Source organism: Xenopus laevis, chromosome 8L (genome assembly GCF_017654675.1).
Source record: "Xenopus laevis strain J_2021 chromosome 8L, Xenopus_laevis_v10.1, whole genome shotgun sequence".
Lineage (NCBI taxonomy): Eukaryota > Metazoa > Chordata > Amphibia > Anura > Pipidae > Xenopus > Xenopus laevis.
Window position 1 is genome coordinate 29,295,460 of NC_054385.1, and position 23,363 is coordinate 29,318,822.

Genomic DNA, 23,363 nt, shown 5'->3' on the forward strand with positions numbered 1-23,363 from the left:
GTGGTATTAAACATTTAAATAGTATATTTATATGTATGATTAATCAATGGATTGGGGCATAAAAAGAATGTGTGTGTAAATTGCTTCTATTAAATGAACTACAGTTCCCATGATCCCTTGTGGCCATCAATTCTACAACTTTTGGTTTAAAAATCAGTTCCTATTGAGACTCTGTCTATAACTTGAAAGTGTAACTGACTTATTGTATGCTTGGCTTCCAGAAAGGGGGCTGGTATAGGTAGGGTAGGACTGGGCCGGTGGGATACTGGGAAAAAATCCGGTGGGCCCGGCCGCGGTATGCAGGAAAAGTTACACATACATGAGGGGGATGCTCTTCGGCTGGGGGGCCCCTGAGCCTGCAGATCCGACACTGAGTATAGGCAAGAGGTCAGGGTTTGTTACACTGAATTTTTGGGCGTTGTGGTTAGGGTTGCCACCTGGCCGGTAAAAGTTATGGTCGATCCCAATGATATTAATTATATAGAACCCTAGTTGTAGTCCATGTAGATCACGTGACCCCACAGATGGAAGACCCTCCTTTTTGCACATGGATGTAAAGAAGTTTGCCAGACTGAATGTGAGGCTTGAGAAGGGGCCTGGTGTAAAGCTCAATATGTTGCCTATTTGTGGCACAATGACTAATTAATGAAACTTCACTAATCCAGTGTGCTGCTGCTGCTGGACTGGAATCTTTATATTGGATGTTATCTCTGGCAGTGGGAAATCAGTGAACACCTGACACTGCAATGAGGGATAAAGCTTTGCTGTGTAGCACTATCTGTGTGTATATGGATAATGGTCTCCCCCCTTTACAATAGGTAAATGAGCTGTTCCTGTCTGTGGTATTTGTGTGCCCACTGCCTGCTTTCCGTCTGCCACAGAGAAATAGTGTAGGAGTAGAGAGGGCAGCTCGAACTCAGCCTCCTATATGAATGTCCTTATTTAGTCAGCCTGTGAGGTGGAGCAGCGCCACTCTGCATTCCCTCAGCTCAGGAGGAGAGGGGGGAAAAAAAGTCAATGTTAACTATCTCCGCTGCCTCATGCAGTCTCCCTCGGCTAAACACAAGGATCTGACTCGAAAAGGAGACTTTTCAACCCAAGTGGGACTTTAAATCCGGAACAAACCATTCACTGCCGTGGCGGGGGCCAGTGCCAGCAACATGTTCATGCACTTACCCAGCAGGGATACCGTGTGGCAATGACCCCTCAACAGAAGTCTAATCTGCACCAGGGACCCAGCAAAGACCCAGGGACTCTCAACCAGGAGGCAGGGAAGGTAAGTGACCGTATATATATATTTATTTGTACTAAACTCCAAAGGAGACCTTTGTCACTGATTATTCTTCTTGCTGTAAATCTGTACATAGAAAATGAATCGAATCCTGCCATAATTGCTGATATTGTTTATAGATCTCAGTCTGCATAGTGCTCATTATTAGGGTATAGCTGATATTAATAACATTATTTTTGATAGAACACCAACAACTGGACAGAAAAGCAATAGTACAGGAAGAGAGGCTGTTCCTGTTCTTGACATAAGAGCTTGCAGTCAACGGAACTCCTGTATCTTAGAAATCTTGGGCTGTAGATGGTATTCTAGATCCAGATCCAACCCAGGGTGCAGACATTGTATTTAGTGGGGTGGTGGGGGTCTGAACCACGTACTGGAGAGCAGGGTCTATAGCCCAATAATGCACCAGAAATGTCTCTGATAATATTCTCTACAGCCTCCTAGAAGATTAATTCAGATGCTGCAAAGTACACTCTGTTAAAATCTTTTTGGAGTGGATCGTTTGGGTTGTCCTGCAGGAGTTCTGCGAGCAGCAGTGCTAATGAAAATGTTCTTAATCCTCAAAGACCCACGTCGGTCTGTAAATGAAGGAATGCGACAGGCTCCGTTGTTTCCTATATTCCTGGCTGTTTCTCTGGTAGCATCACGTTAAACAATGTACTACACGAAGATCTACTCATCTAATATATATTCATTTACCAGTCAATTTGTAAACAGCCATGTTGAAACATTTGACTGTGCCTTATGTTGAGAGCATTTTATATATATATATATATATATATATATATATATATATATATATATATATATATATATATATATATATATATATATATGATTAACATGTATTTATATAGCACCAACATATTGCGTAGCACTGTGTATGTATGTATATATATATATATATATATATATATATATATATATATATATATATATATATATATATATATATATATATAATACACAAAAGCCATGAATAGCTTGTAAATTATATCCTTATAAACGGTGAGTTCTGATGTCATCAGTTATAAACGGTGAGTTCTGATGTCATTTCTGTCACATGACTCACTGAAACTTGTGTATTATAATAAATAAAGTACCCCTAGTTGTAAAATATGAGGATATTAGAAGTTACCTCGGAGTTCCATGACCTGTATAAAAACACTCGGCCTTCGGCCTTGTGCTTTTATATGGTCATGAAACTCCTCGGTAACTTATAATATCCTTATATTTTACAAGAGGGGGTACTTTATTCACTATATAATACACAAAAGCCATGAATAGCTTGTAAATTATATCCTTATAAACGGTGAGTTCTGATGTCATTTCTGTCACACGACTCACTAAAATTTGTGTATTATAATAAATAAAGTACCCCCAGTTGCAAAATATGAGGATATTAGAAGTTACCTCGGAGTTCCATGACCTGTATAAAAACACTCGGCCTTCGGCCTCGTGTTTTTTATATGGTCATGAAACTCCTCGGTAACTTATAATATCCTTATATTTTACAAGAGGGGGTACTTTATTCACTATATAATACACAAAAGCCATGAATATCCTGTAAATTATATCCTTATAAACGGTGAGTTCTGATGTCATTTCTGTCACATGACTCACTGAAACTTGTGTATTATAATAAATAAAGTACCCCCAGTTGTAAAATATGAGGCTATTAGAAGTTACCTCTGAGTTTTATGACCTGTATATATGGTCATGAAACTCCTCAGTAACTTATAATATCCTTATATTTTACAGGAGGGGGTACTTTATTCACTATATATATATATATATATATATATATTGTGACAGTCCTGTGAGTGCGGTCTCACACACAGTATATGTAAGTTTTTACCGGCACCCAGGCATTTAATAGTTTTTTTGTGGAGTGCACCAGCTTGGACTTCTAGCTATCTAGATATAGATATAGATATATTACAGGGAAGATGCCTGATGGGCAGCAGCTTTAAAATAGGTTTGCTGCTACCTATTCAGTAAACTGGTTTCTGTGCAGCCTTAAAGGATGAGTAAACCTTAAAAATAAGTAAATGTAAAATTGACGAGGATAAGCACTATGTACATTCATTATTTTTTTTTTTTAATTCCAAGATATTAAAGGATACATGTACTGTTAATATGCTGGTCATTTTCTGAACACTCTGACCAAAAAGTAGTCAAGGAAGTTGTCAGGAGAAAGAGGCTGCTCTGATATTCTTCTGGTTAGGAAAGATTTGAGAAAGGGTTTTTAATCAGAGCAGCCTTTTTTTTTTCTCCTGACAACTTCCTTGACTACTTGGTGGTCGATGGAAAATGACCAGCAGGTTGTGCTGTTGTAACAAAATTAATTAAAATAATAGAATCAGCGACAGCAACGTTTTATGAAGTAAGGCAATACCAAACAAGGGTCACATGGCTGAAACTATATAGTGGATGAGTCTACTCTTACAGTACCAGTCCTGAGTCAAGACAACAATGAATCTCCCCCATTAGGTGTCCTCAGTTTCAAACCTTGGTAGACCTCCACAAGTTTAGGGGTGCTTTGCTGTAGTTGCTTACTGGCTTAGGGAGGAAGGCAACATATCAGGGTGAGCAGGGGTTGTAAAAGATAAAAAAGCCTGCTTGGCCATGCTGTGGTCTGTGCTGACATTGTTTTCACCAGTACTAGATGCTACTGGGCCCCACAGCAAATTAATTTTAGGCCCCCAACATATCTAGAAGTTGTTCTTTTTTACTATTATATGTTAAAATCGCTCATTAATTTTGGCCTCATGGGGCCCCCTATACCTCCCAGGTCCCCCTGCAGCTGCATGGTCTGCTTCATGTGCAATAGTTTTGTCCCAATAGTCTTGTCCCATGATATAAAAAGCAACTGCTCCTTTTAGACACTATCATTATTTCTCTTGTGATTCTCCCTAGACTGTGCCCACTGTGCAGGGATTGGTTTCCCCACACGTGCCTTTGTATTTGAGAAGGAAATTTAGCAATACTTGCATTTTCTGCTCTGCTGTTTCTCTGTGCATTTCACACCCACTCCCAAATAGCTTTCTTATAAGTTAAAGGTTTTTTTTCTGCAGACATTTCCTTTTTAACAGACCTAGTAGCTTGTGAGTCATTGCAAACCTTTATCATTATAATTGTTATAAAAGTTTAAATCTGATAATAAATATACACAGAAAGATTTTTTTTAAAAATTATTTTCTTTTTCTCTGTAACAATTAAACATTACCTTGCACTTTATCCCAACTAAGATACAATTAATCCTTATTGGAGGCAAAACCAGCCAATAGGGTTTATTTTATGTTTACATGATTTTCTAAGGTATGAAGATCCAAATTATGGAAAGATCCCTTATCAGGAAAACCCCAGATCTTGAGCATTCTGGACAACAGATCCCTTAGCTGTACTTTGCTCTTTTTTTAATTGGGACTAGATGGTCGTCTTTCTGGTGACAGTTAAAGAGATCCTTCAATTTAAATGCCAGAACCAGAGAATAGAAAGGGTTATACTGTTGTCAGTTGCAATTTCATTTACAAATATCTTTAAAGCCCTTGTGTGTAACGTCATATATTTATTTAATATATCATTAATTTAATTCAGTCTGATTTTTGCCCTGAAAATGTTGAATATAACCTTAGGTTTATCCATTGCCTCTACAGAATGAATACCTTTCTGTACACAGGGATTTTTGCAATGCAAACACAGGGGTCGGGTGCACATGAGGGAGATAAACTTGACATAGAAGGGGGCACCTGCTCCTGAAGATGCATCTTTCTTTGCATTTATACATAGCTACTGTATATTGATGTCCTCTGAGAATAGTGGGGCAGCTCCTACTCATTTCTAAAGGAGATATTCTCTGCACATAATATACTGTACATTTCTACATGAATAATTTGGACTGAAATTTATTTTTCACCTTAGCATCCCCCAATGTTAAAACTGGGCATGGGGTCCTGATAAAGGATATCCCCTTAGGACTCACTGAAACTTTTCTATATATCTATATATTTATCATAGTATATATAAGTACTGAGAACAACTTACACTGTGAACTAAAATGCATATCCTCATCCCAAAACTGATTTCTGCGTGCCTCTATGCCTTCCTACTCACATGTTTACAATGACCTTACTGTAACCCAGCGAGTATGCACAGGGCTGATGACATCCTACAAGGGGACAAGCCCATAAACAGAGCTCATGAAAGTATTATATAAACCAGTCCCAAGGGTTACCACATTTTGTGCCCATAGATTATGGTACAGGGCCTGTTGCTTGACGCTATCTGCATTACAGTGTCAATGTGAAGTCATAGTAAAGGTGTGAGCACTATTTGGCTTGAAAATGTTCTGCTGAGTGTGTGGTGCAAAGCATTCACACCTGCACTTTCCCGTGTTTCCCATTCAAGTCAAAGGAACCCAGGGCAGTTGGGAATTTCCTGACCTTCACCTAGGTTTAGTACTGACTTCAGAATCCACATAGACATGCCGCATCATATAGCAATGGGCTCTCCGGTGGCTTAGTCACCAGGGAGAATTGAGTATACAGGGGCCTTGTGACTAATTTGACCCATATCTTGCCCCTGTAGCTTGGATGTCAGTCCAAGCATGACACACCTGTGTGTTCGGTCTTTTTGCTAGCTGAAATATTCTTGCTGACCTTCTGGGCTTATTTCTAGGCCAAAATCCTTAATGCTTTAATTTCAGTAAAAATTGAAGGTTTGACTATTATTCTTGCATATGACTCTACAAATTAGGTGTTGGTGTCCTGAGCAAATGTCACAGTTACAAGGTGCTAAAGAAGACACCTTCCACTTAAATATCATGGCTACCTTTGCACATTGGACATGTGAAATGCTGTTTTGTTGTGGGTTCCTCAGCACAGCTGTCAAATCATTTTCACATCCCCTACTGCTTGTTATTGACTCCTGTCCAACCTAGGGCTGATATTACCATTGTGAAAACAACCGGTATCTATAGAATGTCACTGTGCAGAAGTACAATACATGGGCATATCTGTTCAGCTCAGTATGGTGTAAGAGCAATGTCAAAATTGTGGGTCAGGCAATCCACCAGGAATGTGCAAAGTGAGAAGAACTTTTACCTATGTACCAGCTGCTTTTTCAAATCATGACCTTAATAGCTTTAAAAAAGACGTGTGAAAAATAAGAATGTACCACTGCATTATACTCTTTTTTTTTAAATATAGAAGGAACATGCTTAAAACCTGTTCCAGGTTAATTTATTGAAAGTTATGCATAGACCCTACAAGTCCCACCCATCTGTTCCATGTTCTGCTGCCTCCTTTCCCAGGGGTGCAAACTGCACTGTAGGATAGGAACCAATCATCAGCAAGTCTGACCTGATTGAGAACTGAAGCCTGTCTCTGATTGTGTGACTGAAGGACTGTGATTGGCTGTCTCCCTCTTACTGTGCTTCTGTCAGGGGCCATTAGGACACACAAACCCCTTATTTAAAACACAGACAGGGACAATAGCAGATCTTAGAAAATATTTTATTTATCCCAAAGTGAAACCAGTACCATATATTATTCATTATTACCTAAAGATTGGGGAAGACAGTGTAGTAGTTGGGCTTGGGTGCCCCATGGCTGCTGGGTACTAGCTCTCGGTGCTGCCGCTCCAGCGCATGCATGCACTGGGATTACATGTCCCTAGTGCTTCTTAGGTTGTGGCTGAGTGCAATGCCACCCATAAAAACTTTCCGCCACAAATCCAGGACTGTGTGTAGTCCCCTCGCTGTACATCATATATAGATGTCACTGGTGATTCATCTCTTCCTAATCTTTCTGTAAAGCATGCTGGTGCTCATTTATGAAGGAGCTGTGCCATGCAAAGCAATAGCACCACATTGCCCCCTTGGTTTGTGTGGATCAAGTTATTAATACAAAGCCAGAGAACAGGAATTTGATTACATGATGCATTTAAGCACTATTTCTATTTACTTTGCTGAGGGATCCATTAATTGCACTGTGCCTAATTTTTTCTGTTGCGGTTTTGCTATGGTCTTGTTTCCTGTGGCACATTCACTGTGGTCTTGCTTCTTATGGGATAGCAGGTATTGGAGAGATGGTGCCTATAGTAACAGTGGGCTAATAGTCTCTGGGAAGGGACTGTGACTGTCAGATAGCAGGTAGAGTAGGGAGAGGTGGTGGCAATAGCAGCAGTGGGAATAATAGTCTCTGGGAAGGGACTGTGACTGTCAGATAGCAGGTATAGTAGGGAGTAGGGATGTAGCGAACTGCCGATTTGGTGTTCGCGAACGCCGTTCGCGAACACCGGCAAAAAATGCGAACGTTCGCGAACAGTTCGCGAACTTCGAACACCCGCTAAAATCGTTCGATTCGAACGATCGAAGGATTTTAATGGTGCTTATAGCAGCAGTGGGGTAAATAGTCACTGGGAAGGAACTGTGGCTGTCGGATAGCAGGTATAGTAGGGAGAGATGGTGTCTATAGAAACAGTGGGATAATAGTCTCTGGGAAGGGACTGTGGCTGTGGAATAGCAGGTATAGTAGGGAGAGGTGGTGACTATAGTAGCAGTGGGGGATAATAGTCCCTGGTAAGGCACTGTGGCTGTGGGGTAGTAGGTTTAGTAGGGAGAGCTGGTGCCTATAGCAGCATTGGGGATAATAGTCTCTGGGAAGGGGCTGTGGGATAACAGGTATAGTAGGGAGAGATGGTGCCTATAGTAACAGTGGGATAATAGCCTCTGGATAGGGACTGTGGCTGTGGGATAACAGGTTTCATTAGGGAGAGATGGTGCCTATAGTATCATTGTGGATTCTAGGATCTAGGAAGGCACAGAGTATGTGCTATAGTTGGATGAGATACTACCAGTATGCTGTATATGAATTAACCCCAAACCACAGCCCCTTGTTATTAAAGTACATCTTGGGAGGTGCTCATCGCTGTATTCCAACAACAGCTGTAGGGTGATTAGTTGCACAATGACGCCTTACAATGTCTACTTTGCCTCAGGCTTGCGCCTATTATAGATGGCACAAAAAACACACAAGGGACAGGATATACATTAACTCACCAGACTTGTTTCTCTTTATCCCCCCTCTTCAGCTACATTGTGTTATATATGCAGTGTGTAATATATACAGCTGCTATTCGTGTTTCCTTTTTTTGTATGCCAGTTCCTAAAGTGAGTTCAGTTACAGAGCGATACATATATAATGTAGTTCAAACAATAACCAACCTATTCACCTTTACAAAATAGATGAATTGCTCCAGAGATTTGCAGGGCCACTGCGTTCTTTTTTTAACTGAAAATGTATTGTTTGCAAGTTAAATAGATTTCTCAGAACAGGGTGTGTGGATAACCTCATCTATGAGATATTTAGCGCAAGTAATGTGTAGAGTACACAGGCATTCTTTGACTTAGTAGATCGACAGAGTTGATGTGGCTGTGGGATAGCAGGTATGGTAGGGAGATGGTGCCAATACTAGATCAACAGAGTTGATCCACTAAAAGTTGAAGACCCTAAAGGTGGCCATACACTGTAAATGATGCATAAGAAAGTGGAAAATAAAATGAATGTCTTGTATAGACTTGAATGTTTAACATATCAGACCTTTCCCCATTTTAAGACACTGGCACCGTGTGCCACTTAGAATCTATTTCACTTAAATGGTAATGGCCTGGACTCACACACGGCACTTGCACCGTTTCTTCCACATATTGGATGTAATTAGACATTATTGGAATCATTCTTGCATATAAGTGCCATTTTAGTGTTTGACCCTCTTGTAGTTTGTTTCCTTGTCTGTTTTCTGTATCTGTAGCCATTGTGCAACAGGGCCGGCCCTTTATGTTCCCAAAGCATCTCAACCATTGGACTTTTTACTGCGAGCTCTGACTCATTTACTCCTTTGTTACACTGCGTCAGGCAGCTCCATAAACAGGTTACTGCCACTTCTTCAGACTATTAGAAGACACGGGATTGTTCCATGACCATGTAAAGGCACACGGCCATAGGCCAAATATCTTTTTACAGGTTCTAGAACCGTGACAAGACTTTATAAGCTTCAGTTAATGTGACAGTATCTCTTTATTGTGCATCCGGCGTAGTCTGATCAAAGTAAATAAGTCTGGTTTGAAGTGTGCTCCATGTCTAGTAACCCATAGCAACCAGTACTTGCTTTGAAACAACAGTATGCTACCATTTGATCAGCTGCTGTGTGTTCTAGAACTTAAGCAGGCTTGCACTAATAATGGTCATGTTGGCAAAATCAGACCCGCACCTATACTAACCCACCATGGGTTACTGCTAGCCTGCACATTATTACCTGACAACTATTATTTCATTTCTTTCAAATGTATTTATTATACCATTGTTATAACATTGTGACCTAACATACATACTACACTCCGTGACCATGTCAGGCTTTTATCAGGTCATGGAAATACAAGATGCCTTTTAATTTCTTCATTTTTTACAAGAGGGGATATTTTATAATATAATAATGTATGTTTTCCCTTGAGCACCTTTAGTAGGATATACAGGTATGGAACCTGTTATCCAGAATGCTCAGGACCTGGGTTATTCTGAATAATGGATCTTTCAGTAATTTGGATCTTCATACCTTAAGTCTACTAGAAAATCATGTAAACATTAAATAAACCCATTATGCTGGTTTTGCTTCCAATAAGGATTAATTATATCTTAGTTGGGATCAAGCACAAGCTATTGTTTTATTTTTACAGAGAAAAAGGTAATAATTTTAAAAAATTTGGATTATTTGATTATAATGGAGTCTATGGGAGATGGCTTTTCCATAATTCTGAGCTTTCTCTATAACAGGTTTCTGGATAACAGATCCCATACACGTAATTTATTTCTTGTTTATTATAAAAGTATTTTACTAGAAAATTAATTAGAAATGGGGATTCTCCAGCTTTAACTAATTTTGACTCCTTGCGTTCTCTTCTATTCTATTTGCTGATGTGTTGTTCAAAAGTAGAGGAAGAACCCCAAGTTAGCTGTCATTGTTTGCTCTTCACCCAAATAATATTGGTGAGTTTTAAATAAGGTCATATTGCAGCTGTATAAAACAGTTCTTATATAAATTTCTTATATAAAAATGAAAGCAGAATGAAAGTTCCAAACCTTGCCCCACTATGCTTAGCCCATCTTACAATATTATTATCTTTTGTTCCTATAATAACATTATCATCACACATTTTTTTTTACCATCTTAGCTGGTAAAAATAATCAATAGATAGAAAAACTGATTATGCTTCTGGCCATACCCCTGATTGCTCACCCAGCTCTGCCCCACGCTTGTTTTCAAAGGTAAATCAGGCACATTTTAAGTTAACTGTAATTCAGGTGCAATTCAGGTGTAAATTACAGTGAGCGGATGACTGGGCTATTTCTGTGGGTGAGATGGGTGGCATCACATGCTGACTCAAGTCTAGAAAAACCATTTGAGTTGACAAGTGCCGCCTGCTGTTCTCTGTGCAAAACAAATTCAACTTTTACAATTAAAGAAAATAAACAGTGCTTAGAAACAGTAGGGTTGGATATGGAAAGCTGGAAGTGGGAGGGAATGGGGGGTGGTGGGTTTAATCGGGTGAGTTGGTTGGTATCCTGCGCTGGCGGGAATAAAGAAGTGATGTCATGTGTGCAGGGTGGTGATGTCATGAGACTTGGGAGCAGGTTTGGGTAGGGGCAGAACTGGCAAATATGACAAGCTGGATTTGGGAGTGGGACAAAGATGGCAGACTTAATAGGGCAGGTTGGATGGTGAAGCTCTTTATGGAGGTAAGGGTAGGACTGGGACTTACAAAGTCATTCCATAACATTGCTTGCCATTTGACTAATAATTCACAGGGCTTGGCCCCATTTTCCAGTTTCTATTGCCAGTTTCTATTTGCGAACAACAGCTCCCAACATCCCCAGGAGATACTTCTTTTTCACAGTAGTTGGACAGTTACAATACCTGCATGCAAATAGCTGCAGTATGCGATAGAGGGACAGACACTGGGTGCATATGAACACCCAAAATGCTGCAACCACAGCTGATTGCTTTATAAGTAGCTGAGGCAAATGTCTGCCCACATAATAAATTGCTGCGAAAACCAAAAACTATTCTCAGTATGAGTCACTGACTCTTGGCTGAAGAATTAAATTATAATTATTTAATCACTTCATGCACCAGGACACCAAAGAAAGGACATTTTTAATAAAAGGTTAGTGCAATTGTATATAGCATTATCCTGCTAGTGCTTAAGTAAAACACCTTCAGATAAATCCACTTTAAAAGTATTACATTGAGAAATAAAGTTATTGTGCCAACAAACCTTCAGGGAAGTGATGTGGTTTCCCTCAGTTATGCTCTAATTGAAGCTGGCAATATGTAACAAAATATGATACCAAACTGGAAGATGTTTGGTGTAGGATAATTAAATTAAATAAAAACCGTTTATAAGAATGGCTTCAGGTTTCATCCATTTTTCCCTTTAATTGGCCGTAAAGGGTGACGAGTCAAGGCTGCCATGCCCAATTACCCAGAATTTCAGGATTTAAATGTATTTCCAGTGGCTAGTAATTAAGGCACATCTAATTATAATATAGAGGGTTTATTGACAGTGCCCATATTTGCAACTGACCGCTATGGAGGACTGAGCAGAAAAATGTCTGAGCTTGAATGTACATACATCTTGTAACATGCACTTAGTTTGTATTGACAATAAAGCTTGTTTAGAGGGGAACTAAAGATAAAAACCTTGATTTTTAAGTATTATACCTAAAATGGCTGCTATAGTTAATTACCCACCTTCAAATTTGCTCTAATTGCAGAAATGTGCAGGGGGGTTGGCAACAGCCTTTTTCCCCCAGTCATATCTTGTGTTAGGGTACCTGAAAAGCAATTGCTGAACAACTGGCTCTTGGTGGGCAGTTTCTGCCAGGAAGTCTGGCCCTAGATTTCATGAGACCAGAGATAGTGACCTCCAACCCCACTGTGCAACTCTGCATTCAGTCCTATCAATTCTCCTATATTTTTTCAAATTCACACTTATTTATGGGTCAAAGCGTGTGGTTGGGGAGTAATGGAGCATAGTCAGGGTGAGAAATGGACATGACCAAAAACACACAGATTTCAGTCTTGGGATGTTGACATCTCTGTGTGTTTAGACAGAAGGGATACTTAAAAAAGCAGGGTTGGGTTTAGTTCTCCTTTAGGTAATAGAGTTTGATGAAAGCAGTAAAGTAAGAAGGAATTCTGGTTCAAGGGATGCAAACATAATTTTTTAAGTTGCACCTTAAGAATAGTGTACAGTTTATGGCTGCTGGGGAGTTGGTAATTGTAATTCACACACAATTTGAGGGCCACAGACATCCCTAAACATATAAAAAGTCAGATTGTAAATGATTTGAAAGCATAACCCACATGGAAACCAGCACCTTGTTGATCCTGCCATGTCCATCCAAACCATGCCCAGATTGGCTCTAACCCCACCCCAATCCAATGTAACATAGTTAGGTTGAAAAAAGACACACATCCATCAAGTTCAACCTTAAGTCTGTAAAAATTCCTTCCTGACTCCAAGATCGTAATTGGACCAGTCCCGGGATCATCTTGTACTATAGGCTATCTTCCATGTAATAGAACCCTTGCCTGGAATTCCCATTCATTTTGCTATGGACACTGGCACTGTCCCCCATCCTTTTGCCATGGACACTGGTACTGTCCCCATTCATTTTGCCATGGGCACTGGTAATGTGCCCCAAAATAGCACCTCAAAGATATGGTTTTATTTTAGATGGCAATGAAGTGCCTAGGCCAAGTGCCACAGAGCTCTGTAAGTTTACAAGGCTGTTCTTTCTAGGAATGCTGCACGGCTAAACACCCGGGATCAGTGGCAGGAGGTAATGTTCATAAGAGGTAAGAAATCAGCAGCTTGTTCTAATGAATTCCAGATGCTGGGAGCTGTATTTATTTAAGAGAACTCTCCCAGCGCCAAGCTGCTCACAGTTGTGTTACGTTACGGTAAACACTATTGTTGCGATAAGAGAGCTCAGATTGTAGCCAAGGCATAGTGAGATGTTCAGAGAAATCCCAGTGCTTGATGCTTATTACAGTACTGGCACTGAATCATTTCTGGGTAGCATGCTTAAAGGGTATATACCCAGATATGGACAAGGTAATGGGGAAACATATTCAATTATAAATAGTGTGCTTCTATGTTCCCTTAAATCAGTTATCCCCAACCAGTGGCTCATGTGTAATATGTTGCTCGCAAGCCATTGGATGTTGCTCCCAGTGGTCTCAAAGTGGGTGCTTTTTTTTAATTATTGTCTTGGAGCAAATTTTAGTTGCATAAAGCCAGATGTGCTGGCAAGCAGAGCCTCCTATAGGCTGCAGGTCCACATAGGGGGTACCAAGCAGCCAATCACAGCACTTATTTGGCACCCCCAGGAACTTTTTTTCATGCTTGTGTTCAACCTTTTTTACATCCAAGTGGGGCTCATGGGTGAAAAAGGTTAGGGGCTCCTGCTTTAAATAAACCAGTAGAGGGTGCAGCTTATTGTCTACATGCTTACATTTATACATATGAGTGGAATAGAGAGAAGCTGTATGTGCAAAAGGCTTATCTGTATCTATAATGAAAAGTAAGGTTTTCACCTGCCATCTGGTTGTTGGGCATCATTGACGTTGCTTTTGGCCTATCAGGCTGCAATATCATTGGTATTGATACCTTTTATTATATATCATTTTATTCACATCTTCTGTGCATCCTCCAGTCTGTTATTCAAACATGTTGTTGTTTAAACAGTTTGTTGCAAGGATAAATTGGACCCTAGTAACCAGAGAGTTACTGAAATCAAGGGAAACCATTGGACAAACAGCTAAGTAACCACAAACGATTAAGAAAAGAAGACCAATGGCAAATAATCTCAGAATATCACTACTCTACAGCATTCTGTACTTGTGGCTATTTACATTAGGTTGAAGGTACAAGAAAATCTGCAGGTAGATCCTGGTAACTTCAAGCATTAATACCTTGGTGCATTCTATATGCTATGTAGATAACTGTATCCTGCTTAGCATTGTGTATAATATTCTGCTGTCTGCATATTTGGGGAACAATGTTGTGTAAAGATCCTGCTCCCTGTAATAATGAAGGCCTTGGTGTACAGTATTACTGTGAATAGTCTCTTAAAGGAGACATATAGTATAAACAAAAGGTAGGCAATTATGAATAATATGTGGTGCTGGTGTCACATTGTGCTAAAAATGTATAATATCTTTAAAAATAGCCTCTTTTATTGGAGCTCCCTATAGATGTTGACTGGTCGCTGCCAGAAGCACAGTAGGAGGAGGCAGCCAATCACAGCCCTGCAGTCACACAACCAAAGACAGGCTCCAGTTCCCTATCAAGTCAGCCTAGCTACTGATTGGTTCATATCCTACAGTGCAGTGTGTAGCCAAATAATTCAGCAGGCAGGAATTGGAGCAGATGGGCGGGACTATTGGAAATTTACAGAAATTTACAATAAAGTAACCAGAAAAGCTACTTTTCAAAGCACATAAAACATCCTGACCAAAGATACCAAAGAAAAGACCAATATGGCAGCTTTGATGGGTGCTGGCTGAAGTCTCAGCTGCAGACTACAAATGGCCGCTCTCCCATGTATATTACCCTTTATCACTTCTTCTCATTGTCTTTTCTACTGTGGCCAAGCTGATACTTTTGACTGAAAGCCAAAACCAGAACCAGTTTCCAGCTGTTCTAATGTTATTACATTGAATGTTGCAATCTGGCAGATCCAGGGAAATCTGGCCTTTTCTGTTGTTTAACTTGGCTTCTGAGAGCTGTAGAAAGAGATTAGACACACTGCGTGCGATAGAGCGAGAGGCATTTTTGCTCCGTGCCTCCTGACAGGACCCCATGTCACACAGGTTTAAGCCACAGATCTGTACAGTTCCATGTTACATTATACAGCATGGTAAATTAATGTCTGTACAATATGCATTTCTTTATTTTTTGTCTCTAGGGTGAACTTTACATTTAGGGGTCCGTTTACTAAAGTGTGGTAAATCTAAGTTTCCGCATGTTATCTCGGAGAATATATTTACTAAACAGCGATGCGCTCAGAAGTCACTTGCGGTAACTACGTTAATGAACCAGCTTACGTAGCGGTAATTTTAACGAGTTGCAAATTACATTTTTGTCAATATTTATGCTATAAAATAGTCTTATTTTATGGTGGTTATTATGGCAATTGTTACTGTGACATTTATGACCAGAAATGCATCTTCAAAACTCTGACCGATGATTATACCATCCAACAACATTACGAGAGTAACATCAATCAAACATTTATGCATCATATAAACCCTTCTGCCAATAGAATCATATGAACAAGAAATCATGCCAGTCAATCTCTTTGCTTCATATAAATGCACAGTTATGGCAAACGATGCATTAAAAAAAAATATGAATACCTCGAAAACCTCTAAATATTCAAAAATTTTCCTGACAATTCCTAGCAAAAAAAAATCTGAATTAAATTGATTCAAAAAGATCAGCACAGCATTGACTTCTATAGGACCTCAACAACTTTTACCTGGCAAAGTTTTCTATTAGAAGTTTTCATGGTTTTTACACATACTAAATCTCCAATCTTTAGAGCTTTTTTTTTTTTTTTTTTTAATGTTTTAATTTTTAATTTTTTTTTTTCGTGGAAGTCCTGGGTTTGAGGATGGAGGATCTGGCTGGAGGAACCCAGAAGATATTGGAGGGTTGCTTGCGTGTTGTAGCAGCAAAATAATTAGAATAACCACAAATGGATTGATCCATGCACATTTCTTGTCCCCATGTTCTACTAGTTCATATGTACATACTAAAAAACTGATTTTTACAGTTATTTGAAGTTTTTGATCACAAAATTGCTAAGCGGCCTTACTCGTGTCAATACAAACCAGTGATCCTAACTTAATACCTGTGGTCAGATGTTTCACAAGCTGGCAACACCCCCGGATCATTGGTAAAAGTGCCACCTTAGAATTACAAGCATCTGTAGCTTTTAATAACGCAGACATCTCAGTAGAATCACTGGTATTACTCTCTGTGTTCATTTAATACAATCTAAAATGGGCAGAAGGCATGCATTTAATTATCAGGCCATGATTTGCTACTGGGTACAGCATATCAATAGTTGACCTTAAAGGGGTTGTTCACCTTTAAGTTAACTTTTAGTATGTTATGGAATAGCTAATTCTAAACAATTTTTCAGTTTGAATTATTTTTTACCTTTTTTATAGTCTTTTGTGCATCTTTCTACCTTTCAAATGGGACCCCAGCAGTCAAAAAACTATTGCTTTGTGTGGCTACAATTTTATTGTAGTTTTTTTTTTACTTTACTTTTTATTACTTTTCTATTCAAGCCCTCTTCTGTTCATTTTCTAGTCTGACAATCTAATTAAAGCTAAATAATCCAAAAATCACCAATACTAAACAATGAGGACCAAATGCTAATTGTCTCGGAATCATTCTGACATCATACTGAAAGTTAATTCAAAGGTAAGCAACCCATTTAAGCTTTAAACAAGGGTGTGTGTATTTTTATTGGCATAACTTCAGTACACTCCACGAGTTAGGGGGGCCTGGCCTTTAACTTAGGTTTTGCAAATTTGATCCTTGTACATTTTATTTCTGTGTAACTAGAGTCAGAACTGCTCAGGGATCAGTATGTTTAGCCAGACAATCACCCCCTACCCCACCCAAGCCAATAATTGTATTACATCAAGAGCGGAGACATTGAAGTGAACTGCATCAATGGCCCAAAGAAGTCAACACTCCCAATATTTTCTGCCCTGACATTAAAATAAGGTAAGTGAATGCATTGTCGGATGGTGTCACAGCGTTGATCCGATGCGACACGACTGACTGATGCAGATGCTCCACGCTGCGTCTGCATCCGACTGTCGCGTCAGATCAACGATTCGACTTCATCCGACATTTCCATTACTTACCTTATTTCTGTGTCATCCGACGTGATGCCTGCGGTTTTGCGCATCATGTCGGATCGCATGGAAATCGTCCATGAAGTCCTACTTTTAAAGGGGTGGTTCATCTTTAAGTTAACTTTAAGCATGTTTCAAAATTGCTACTTCTTAATTTAGTGCTGTCCAATTTATATGGTACAGTGGGCTGTACATGGTGGAGGGCCGATAATGGAAGGCAGTGTTAGCCACTCCCTGTTTTTGGACCACACCCTCTTTAAACAACACCCATGTTACCGCAAGACCATGTCCACATAAATAGCACACCAAAACAGATGGTTGCTGCTCACTGCAGGGATTAGGGCCGGAACTAGGGGTAGACAGAGTAGGCTGCTGTCTAGGACGCCATCATTTTTTTCATTTTTTCAAGTGTATATTTAATAATTTGTTTCAGTAATCATGGACACTCAGTCGGGTGGTATCCCCCTCCTTCACCTTCTCTTCTTGCCAGCAAGTAATAGCTCCTTCTGTGTGGTGCGGCATTGCAACGTGCGTATAGGCGTCAATGACGTCACTGATGCAGTTGGGTGACAGAGAGAGGCAAAGAGCTGGCGGCCTGATTGGTGTGGCTCTCTCTCGCTGCTCTCAGCCTTGCACAGTTGCACTGAACTGAAGACATTCTTTCTATTACTGTGAAAGTGTGAAGCTTCTTGCTGGCACAGCCAGGTACAGATTGGGCTGGGGGCCATATGTTTGCTGTTGCTGCTAGGCTGGGCGCTTGCTCAGGTACATAAATACTTGGGGGCAATATGATGAGATTTATTTTTGGCTGCTGTGGCACAGGTAAAGATTGGGGGCAATATCACTGCTGGAGGGCTGTATGATGGATGGCTGCTGAGCTTGCTGGTACAGGTATGGGGGCAATATAATGGATGGCTACTGGCACAGGTATGGGGGGCAGTATGATGGATTGGTACTGGCACAGGTATGGGGGGCAATATGATGGATGGCTGCTGGTACAGGTATGGGGGGCAAATATAATGGATGGCTACTGGCACAGGTATAGGGGGCAGTATGATGTATGGCTGCGGGGCTCGCTGGTAGTGTGAACAATGCAGGGGGATCGATCCACAGGTGGCAACTTCGGAAAACGAACCGCCGCGTATGATTAGCGCCAGCGTTTTTTCATTGTAGTTGGCGCAGGAACAGGGAAGGAGTTTGGGGAGATTGGTCTCCGCAAAAATGAGGCGATTAGTCGCCAGGCAACCAAATCTCCCCAAAACGCCCTGTGTGACCCTTAACGCTTACAAATGGTTAGCAGACACAGCAGGCATACTTTGATGTGGAGGGCCACATAAAGGGGATTCGCAGGCAGCCAGTTGGACAGCCCTGTTCTAAATGTATTTTTAATTGACCTTCATTTTTTATTTCTATAGTTTTTGAACTATTTTTCTGATTCTTTCCAGTTTTTAAATGGGAGTCACTGACCCCACCTAAAAACAAATGCTCTGTAAGGCTACAAATGTATTGTTATTGCTACTTTTTATTGCTCATCTTTCTATTCAGGCCCTTTCCTGTTAATATTCCAGTCTTTTATTCAAATCAATACACGGTTGCTAGGGTAAATTGGACCCTACCCACCAGATTGCCAAAATTGCAAACTGTAGAGCTCCTGAATGGAAAGCTAAATAACTAAAAAAAAAAAAACCACAAATAATAAAAAATGAAAACGAATTGCAAATTGTCTCAGAATATCATTCTCTACATCATACTAAAAGTTAATTTAAAGGTGAACAATCTCTTTAATGAAGCTCAGGGATTCTGCTCAGCAGGGCCAAAAATAAGTAATGTACCAACTAATGTACCAACTAATGTATTATTTTAGAACAGTTTAGTTGGTGCCCCCCCTCCCAGAGCTGCTTTAGAAAAGTCAATTTCTGGTGAAGTATCCGAAAACTGAAAAAGTGAACAGCCACTTTAACAGATACTTTAATAAGCTGCAAATTAGGAAATGGGAACCTGCACTATTAAAACATTATTTTCTTCAGTACAGAGAAATGAAGGGGATTTCTGTTGGGCATATGTGACCGATGCCAATTGATATACAGTATTGCAAAACAGATCAAGGCATAGTCTTGATACACATGCCAGTTATGTAAGTCTCTATTTCTGCAAATAGTAAGAATAACAAAAAAAAAAAACATCCCCTGTCTGATACAGATGCCAATCAAGGCGCGATCTACTTCTGCAAATAGTGTGAGTAAAGCTGTGTGACAAATGGCAAGCAGTCCCTATGCAGAAGTGGTGAGAGGGGATGCAGTCTGCGTGCAAGCTTGGCTCACACAGGAAGCAGATGCAGGAAAGGCCTCACACAGGAGATATTATGCCCCAATCTTGTTGCACTAAAATGTGGCACACTAAGAAAAGACGAAAAAAAAAGGCAGTTTGTGGCTGTATTCTGCTACACATTTATACACTTCCCCCAGTAAACATGCATCAGAAATGATGTTCAGATATGGGATTTGTTTATCCACAATGTTCGAGACCTAGGGTTTCCCGGATAACCTATATTTCAGTAATACGGATCTTTATTTAAGTCTGCTAGAAAATCATGTAAACAGTATACAGGAGATGGCCTTATCATAATTTGGAGGTTTCTGGATAACAGGATAAAGATTCCATACCTGTACTGAGACCCATTTCACTACTTTTTGTTATCTTGCTAACAAATTTGGCATTTTATCAAAGGGGTATTTTCTCTTATCCATCATATTACTGTATTAGTCTGGGGTAAACCTAAAGTTGATATTTGCCTGAGGAAAGTGGGCATAAAGCTTGGGGTCATATATGTCACAAAAGGGGGTGTATTTATCGCTGTGCGTAAGCCCCCTCTGTCATGGGAGATATGCCACACAAAATATGAACCAACCCATTCTCTTGTTTAAGCTTTTACCTGCAAAATAACCCCCTTATAGTACACATGAGCACTCCAGAAAGTCTGGGCTTAATTATTGGGTGAACTATGGACAAGAGACAATTAAGCTAAGCAAACCAATGGTATGTTTTCCCTCTACTTGTGTGGGTTCCGCGTATGCCAGTTCCATGAGTGAACGAAGGCAAATATGTTCATAAATAAGGATCCCTGTGTAGAACAACCTGTGCCAATAAGTTTTACTGATTATGGAAAAGCAAGACCCCATTTGAAAGCTGGAAAGAGTCCGAAGAAGAAGGCAAATAATTCAAAACATATAACAAATAAATAATGAAGAGCAACTGAAAAGTTGCTTGGAATTGTGCATTCCATAACATACTTAAAGGTAAGTGATCCCTTTACAGTGATGCCGGCTGGCCGAACTGTGATTGATTACAATGTGAGAGGCACAGCCCATCATGATTTCTATACACAAACAGCCCATCATGAAGCATCATCAAGTTCACCTTATTTCACCACCACCATAAAACAAATGACAATGTCTTAACCTTCTCAGTGCTGTTAGTTGTCTGACATATGCCACAAGTACAGAATCTAGGCTCTGGCCCAATGGTCTCTTATGCAGGCGCTGTAGCATGGCACTAACATGGTTAATGTTCCGTTCTTTTACCTACTCTTTGTAAATATGAGCATGCTTGGCATTTTGATGACCGTAAGATTCCATTCATTTTGTGCTGATTTGAATGTTTTTCCTGAACTGGATGGTTCCAGCCAAAATATTAACCTATTTATAAAATGAAAAAGAGACTCTATTGTCTGTGCTCCTGTGCTTTTCTTAGCAACTTTCATCCATTTAACCTTTCATGGTCAGAAAAACAACTCCGGACTTAGTGATGGGAATCGATTTACCAAACACCACCTTATATTTAGAGAACCTCTTGTTCTGTTCCCCCGGACATAAAAATACAATGTTTTCCCATCAGAATTCCAGATGTAACAATCTTTGGCAACGTGCTGTGAGGAAACCATTTAAGGTCTTCTTTACCCCAAACTGACATTAAAATTCTAACATTGTTTAACAGTAACAGCAGAATCCCGTTTAGTTGGGGTAAAATTAAAAATAAAATGCAATGGGTGCAATACCGATTCCTTGCTTTACTGTTGGTTGTTGCACACCTGCATACCACATAATTACAGATGGATCCTGCTCAACCTCTTTTTATAGTCCAGATTGGGACATTTTTTGTAATGGGAAACTATTCCATTATTTCATTCCATTCCTCAAGGATAAACAGGTTCCACTGTGTGTGACTTGCGAAACCTCCTTTTGTCTTAGAGCTGGATGATTTCATGCAACCCCAAGGAATTAATTTTTTTTCTGTATTCTTTAAATTTCCAGTTAAATTGTTGTTTTTTCGATTACATAGCACTCTATACATAAACCAGGCGTATGTGACATATAATGTCTTAATCCTTTAACAAAATATTTCAAATTACATTGAAAACAAGAAAAGCCTTTGTTGCTTTAAGCCATAAATGGGTTTGAATTGAACAATATTCAAAGTTGGCGTGCCAAGAAATACAGATCCGAAGTTGGCAGCTCACTGATGGATAATGCACAGTTACCGCACGGAGCCCAAAGCGAGGAGAGCGGGTAAACTTTGAGGTGTTGCCTTGGAAACATAACACAGAGTCAGTTGTTGATGAAGCTGTCCGGGTGACAGGTTTAAAAGCAAAGCTCAGTTGAAACCGACGTCCCTTACCCAATAAGGCCTCATTGGAGAGAGCCACTCCCAACCTGAAATGGCTTCATTAGGAGTCTGAAAGTTTTAAAAGAAAGAAATCTCTTGCATGAGTATATGCCTTATGTCAGCACTTCCATCCCCTTGAGCAGTTGTACATGCTATACCCCTAGGTGGAAAAAAACCCTCTGATAACAGGCAATACATATATGTTGATTAGTATTCCATGTACTGTATATTCCGTGGAAGAACGCGTCTTGACCACAAGGTCATTTATCAACAATGGGCAAATTTGCTCCTGTGCAGTAACCTACAGCAGCCAATCAAATTGTTGCAATTATTTTTCTACCTGGGCTGGCTGAAAAAAGCTAATCCCTGACTGGCTGCTATGGGTTACTGTCCATGAACAAATTTGCCCAGTGTTGATAAATAAGCCCACTGTGATTTTATAGTTAGGAAACGTGGCCAGTTTTGAGGGCACAGGATTAACACTGATACCTTCCAGCAGTTGGGTCCAGGGGTTGATTGTGACCATTGCATTTATGTGTTCATCCTGTGGTTCCTCTGCTAGCTTCAAAGATTGTCAGCCCTCCCCACCATCACCACCTCCCTGAGTATCCAACCTGCAGAAATGGAGATTGAATGGGAAGGAGATTTTGATGGCTGTTTGAATCTCTTGTCCAGTCACCAGTGCAGACTTCCCTCGCTAGAATCCTGGCACCATAAACACAGACTTTGTGGCCTTCCAAAAATGTGAGCCTGACGATTCTGGTTGGTTACTTGGCTTCTGATGGCTCTGTGACTATAATAGGAAATGTGCCTTTGTGTTACTGTACTAGGACATTTAGATTGTAAGCTTCACTGGTGCAGGAACTGAGGAAGAATAAGTAATCCCTCTCCGGAAGGTGCTGTATAATGTGTTGGCACACCATCAACAATTATCATTTTATTAGCTCAATTAAATATTAGGGGTTGTTAAATAACTTACGTATAGCTGAGATTTTGTAAAATGTTTGCCATTTGTCTATTTACCCATAGCAACTAATCAGATGTGTATTATCAAGATGTTTACCAGTAAGGCCAGAGACATACTCTGCTATTTTGGGAGATTAGTCGCCCATCGACAAATCGCATTCCAGTCGGCTACAATGTAAATCGCTGGCAGGATAGCACTTGGATCGATTCAGCTTTGCCCAAAGAAGCCGCTGGGCGACTAATCTCGCCCAGTTGCTTTGTGTTCCCCTGCCCTAAATGCTTATCACTGATTGGTTGCTATCAGTTACTAGATAATTAACAAACTTAACACTGTGTATCATGTTACCACAAGTCAGAGTCCTTTATGTAAATTTTTGACTAATGCAATAAAATCTGATTTAAAGCAATTTTCCAGTATAAATGAATTCTCATGTTT

General features: G+C 40.0%; 1 protein-coding gene across 1 annotated transcript in view; it reads left to right on the forward strand.

The window, feature by feature from the left end:
* The first annotated feature begins 236 nt into the window (after nucleotides 1-236).
* LOC108704537 (rho GTPase-activating protein 20) overlaps nucleotides 237-23,363 on the forward strand; it is a 53,239-nt gene continuing 30,112 nt past the window's right edge. The window contains exon 1 of the mRNA XM_018241116.2: nucleotides 237-1,276. Within this exon, the coding sequence (XP_018096605.1) occupies nucleotides 1,199-1,276 (78 nt within the window). The 5' untranslated portion in view covers nucleotides 237-1,198. The remainder of the gene's footprint in view (nucleotides 1,277-23,363) is intronic.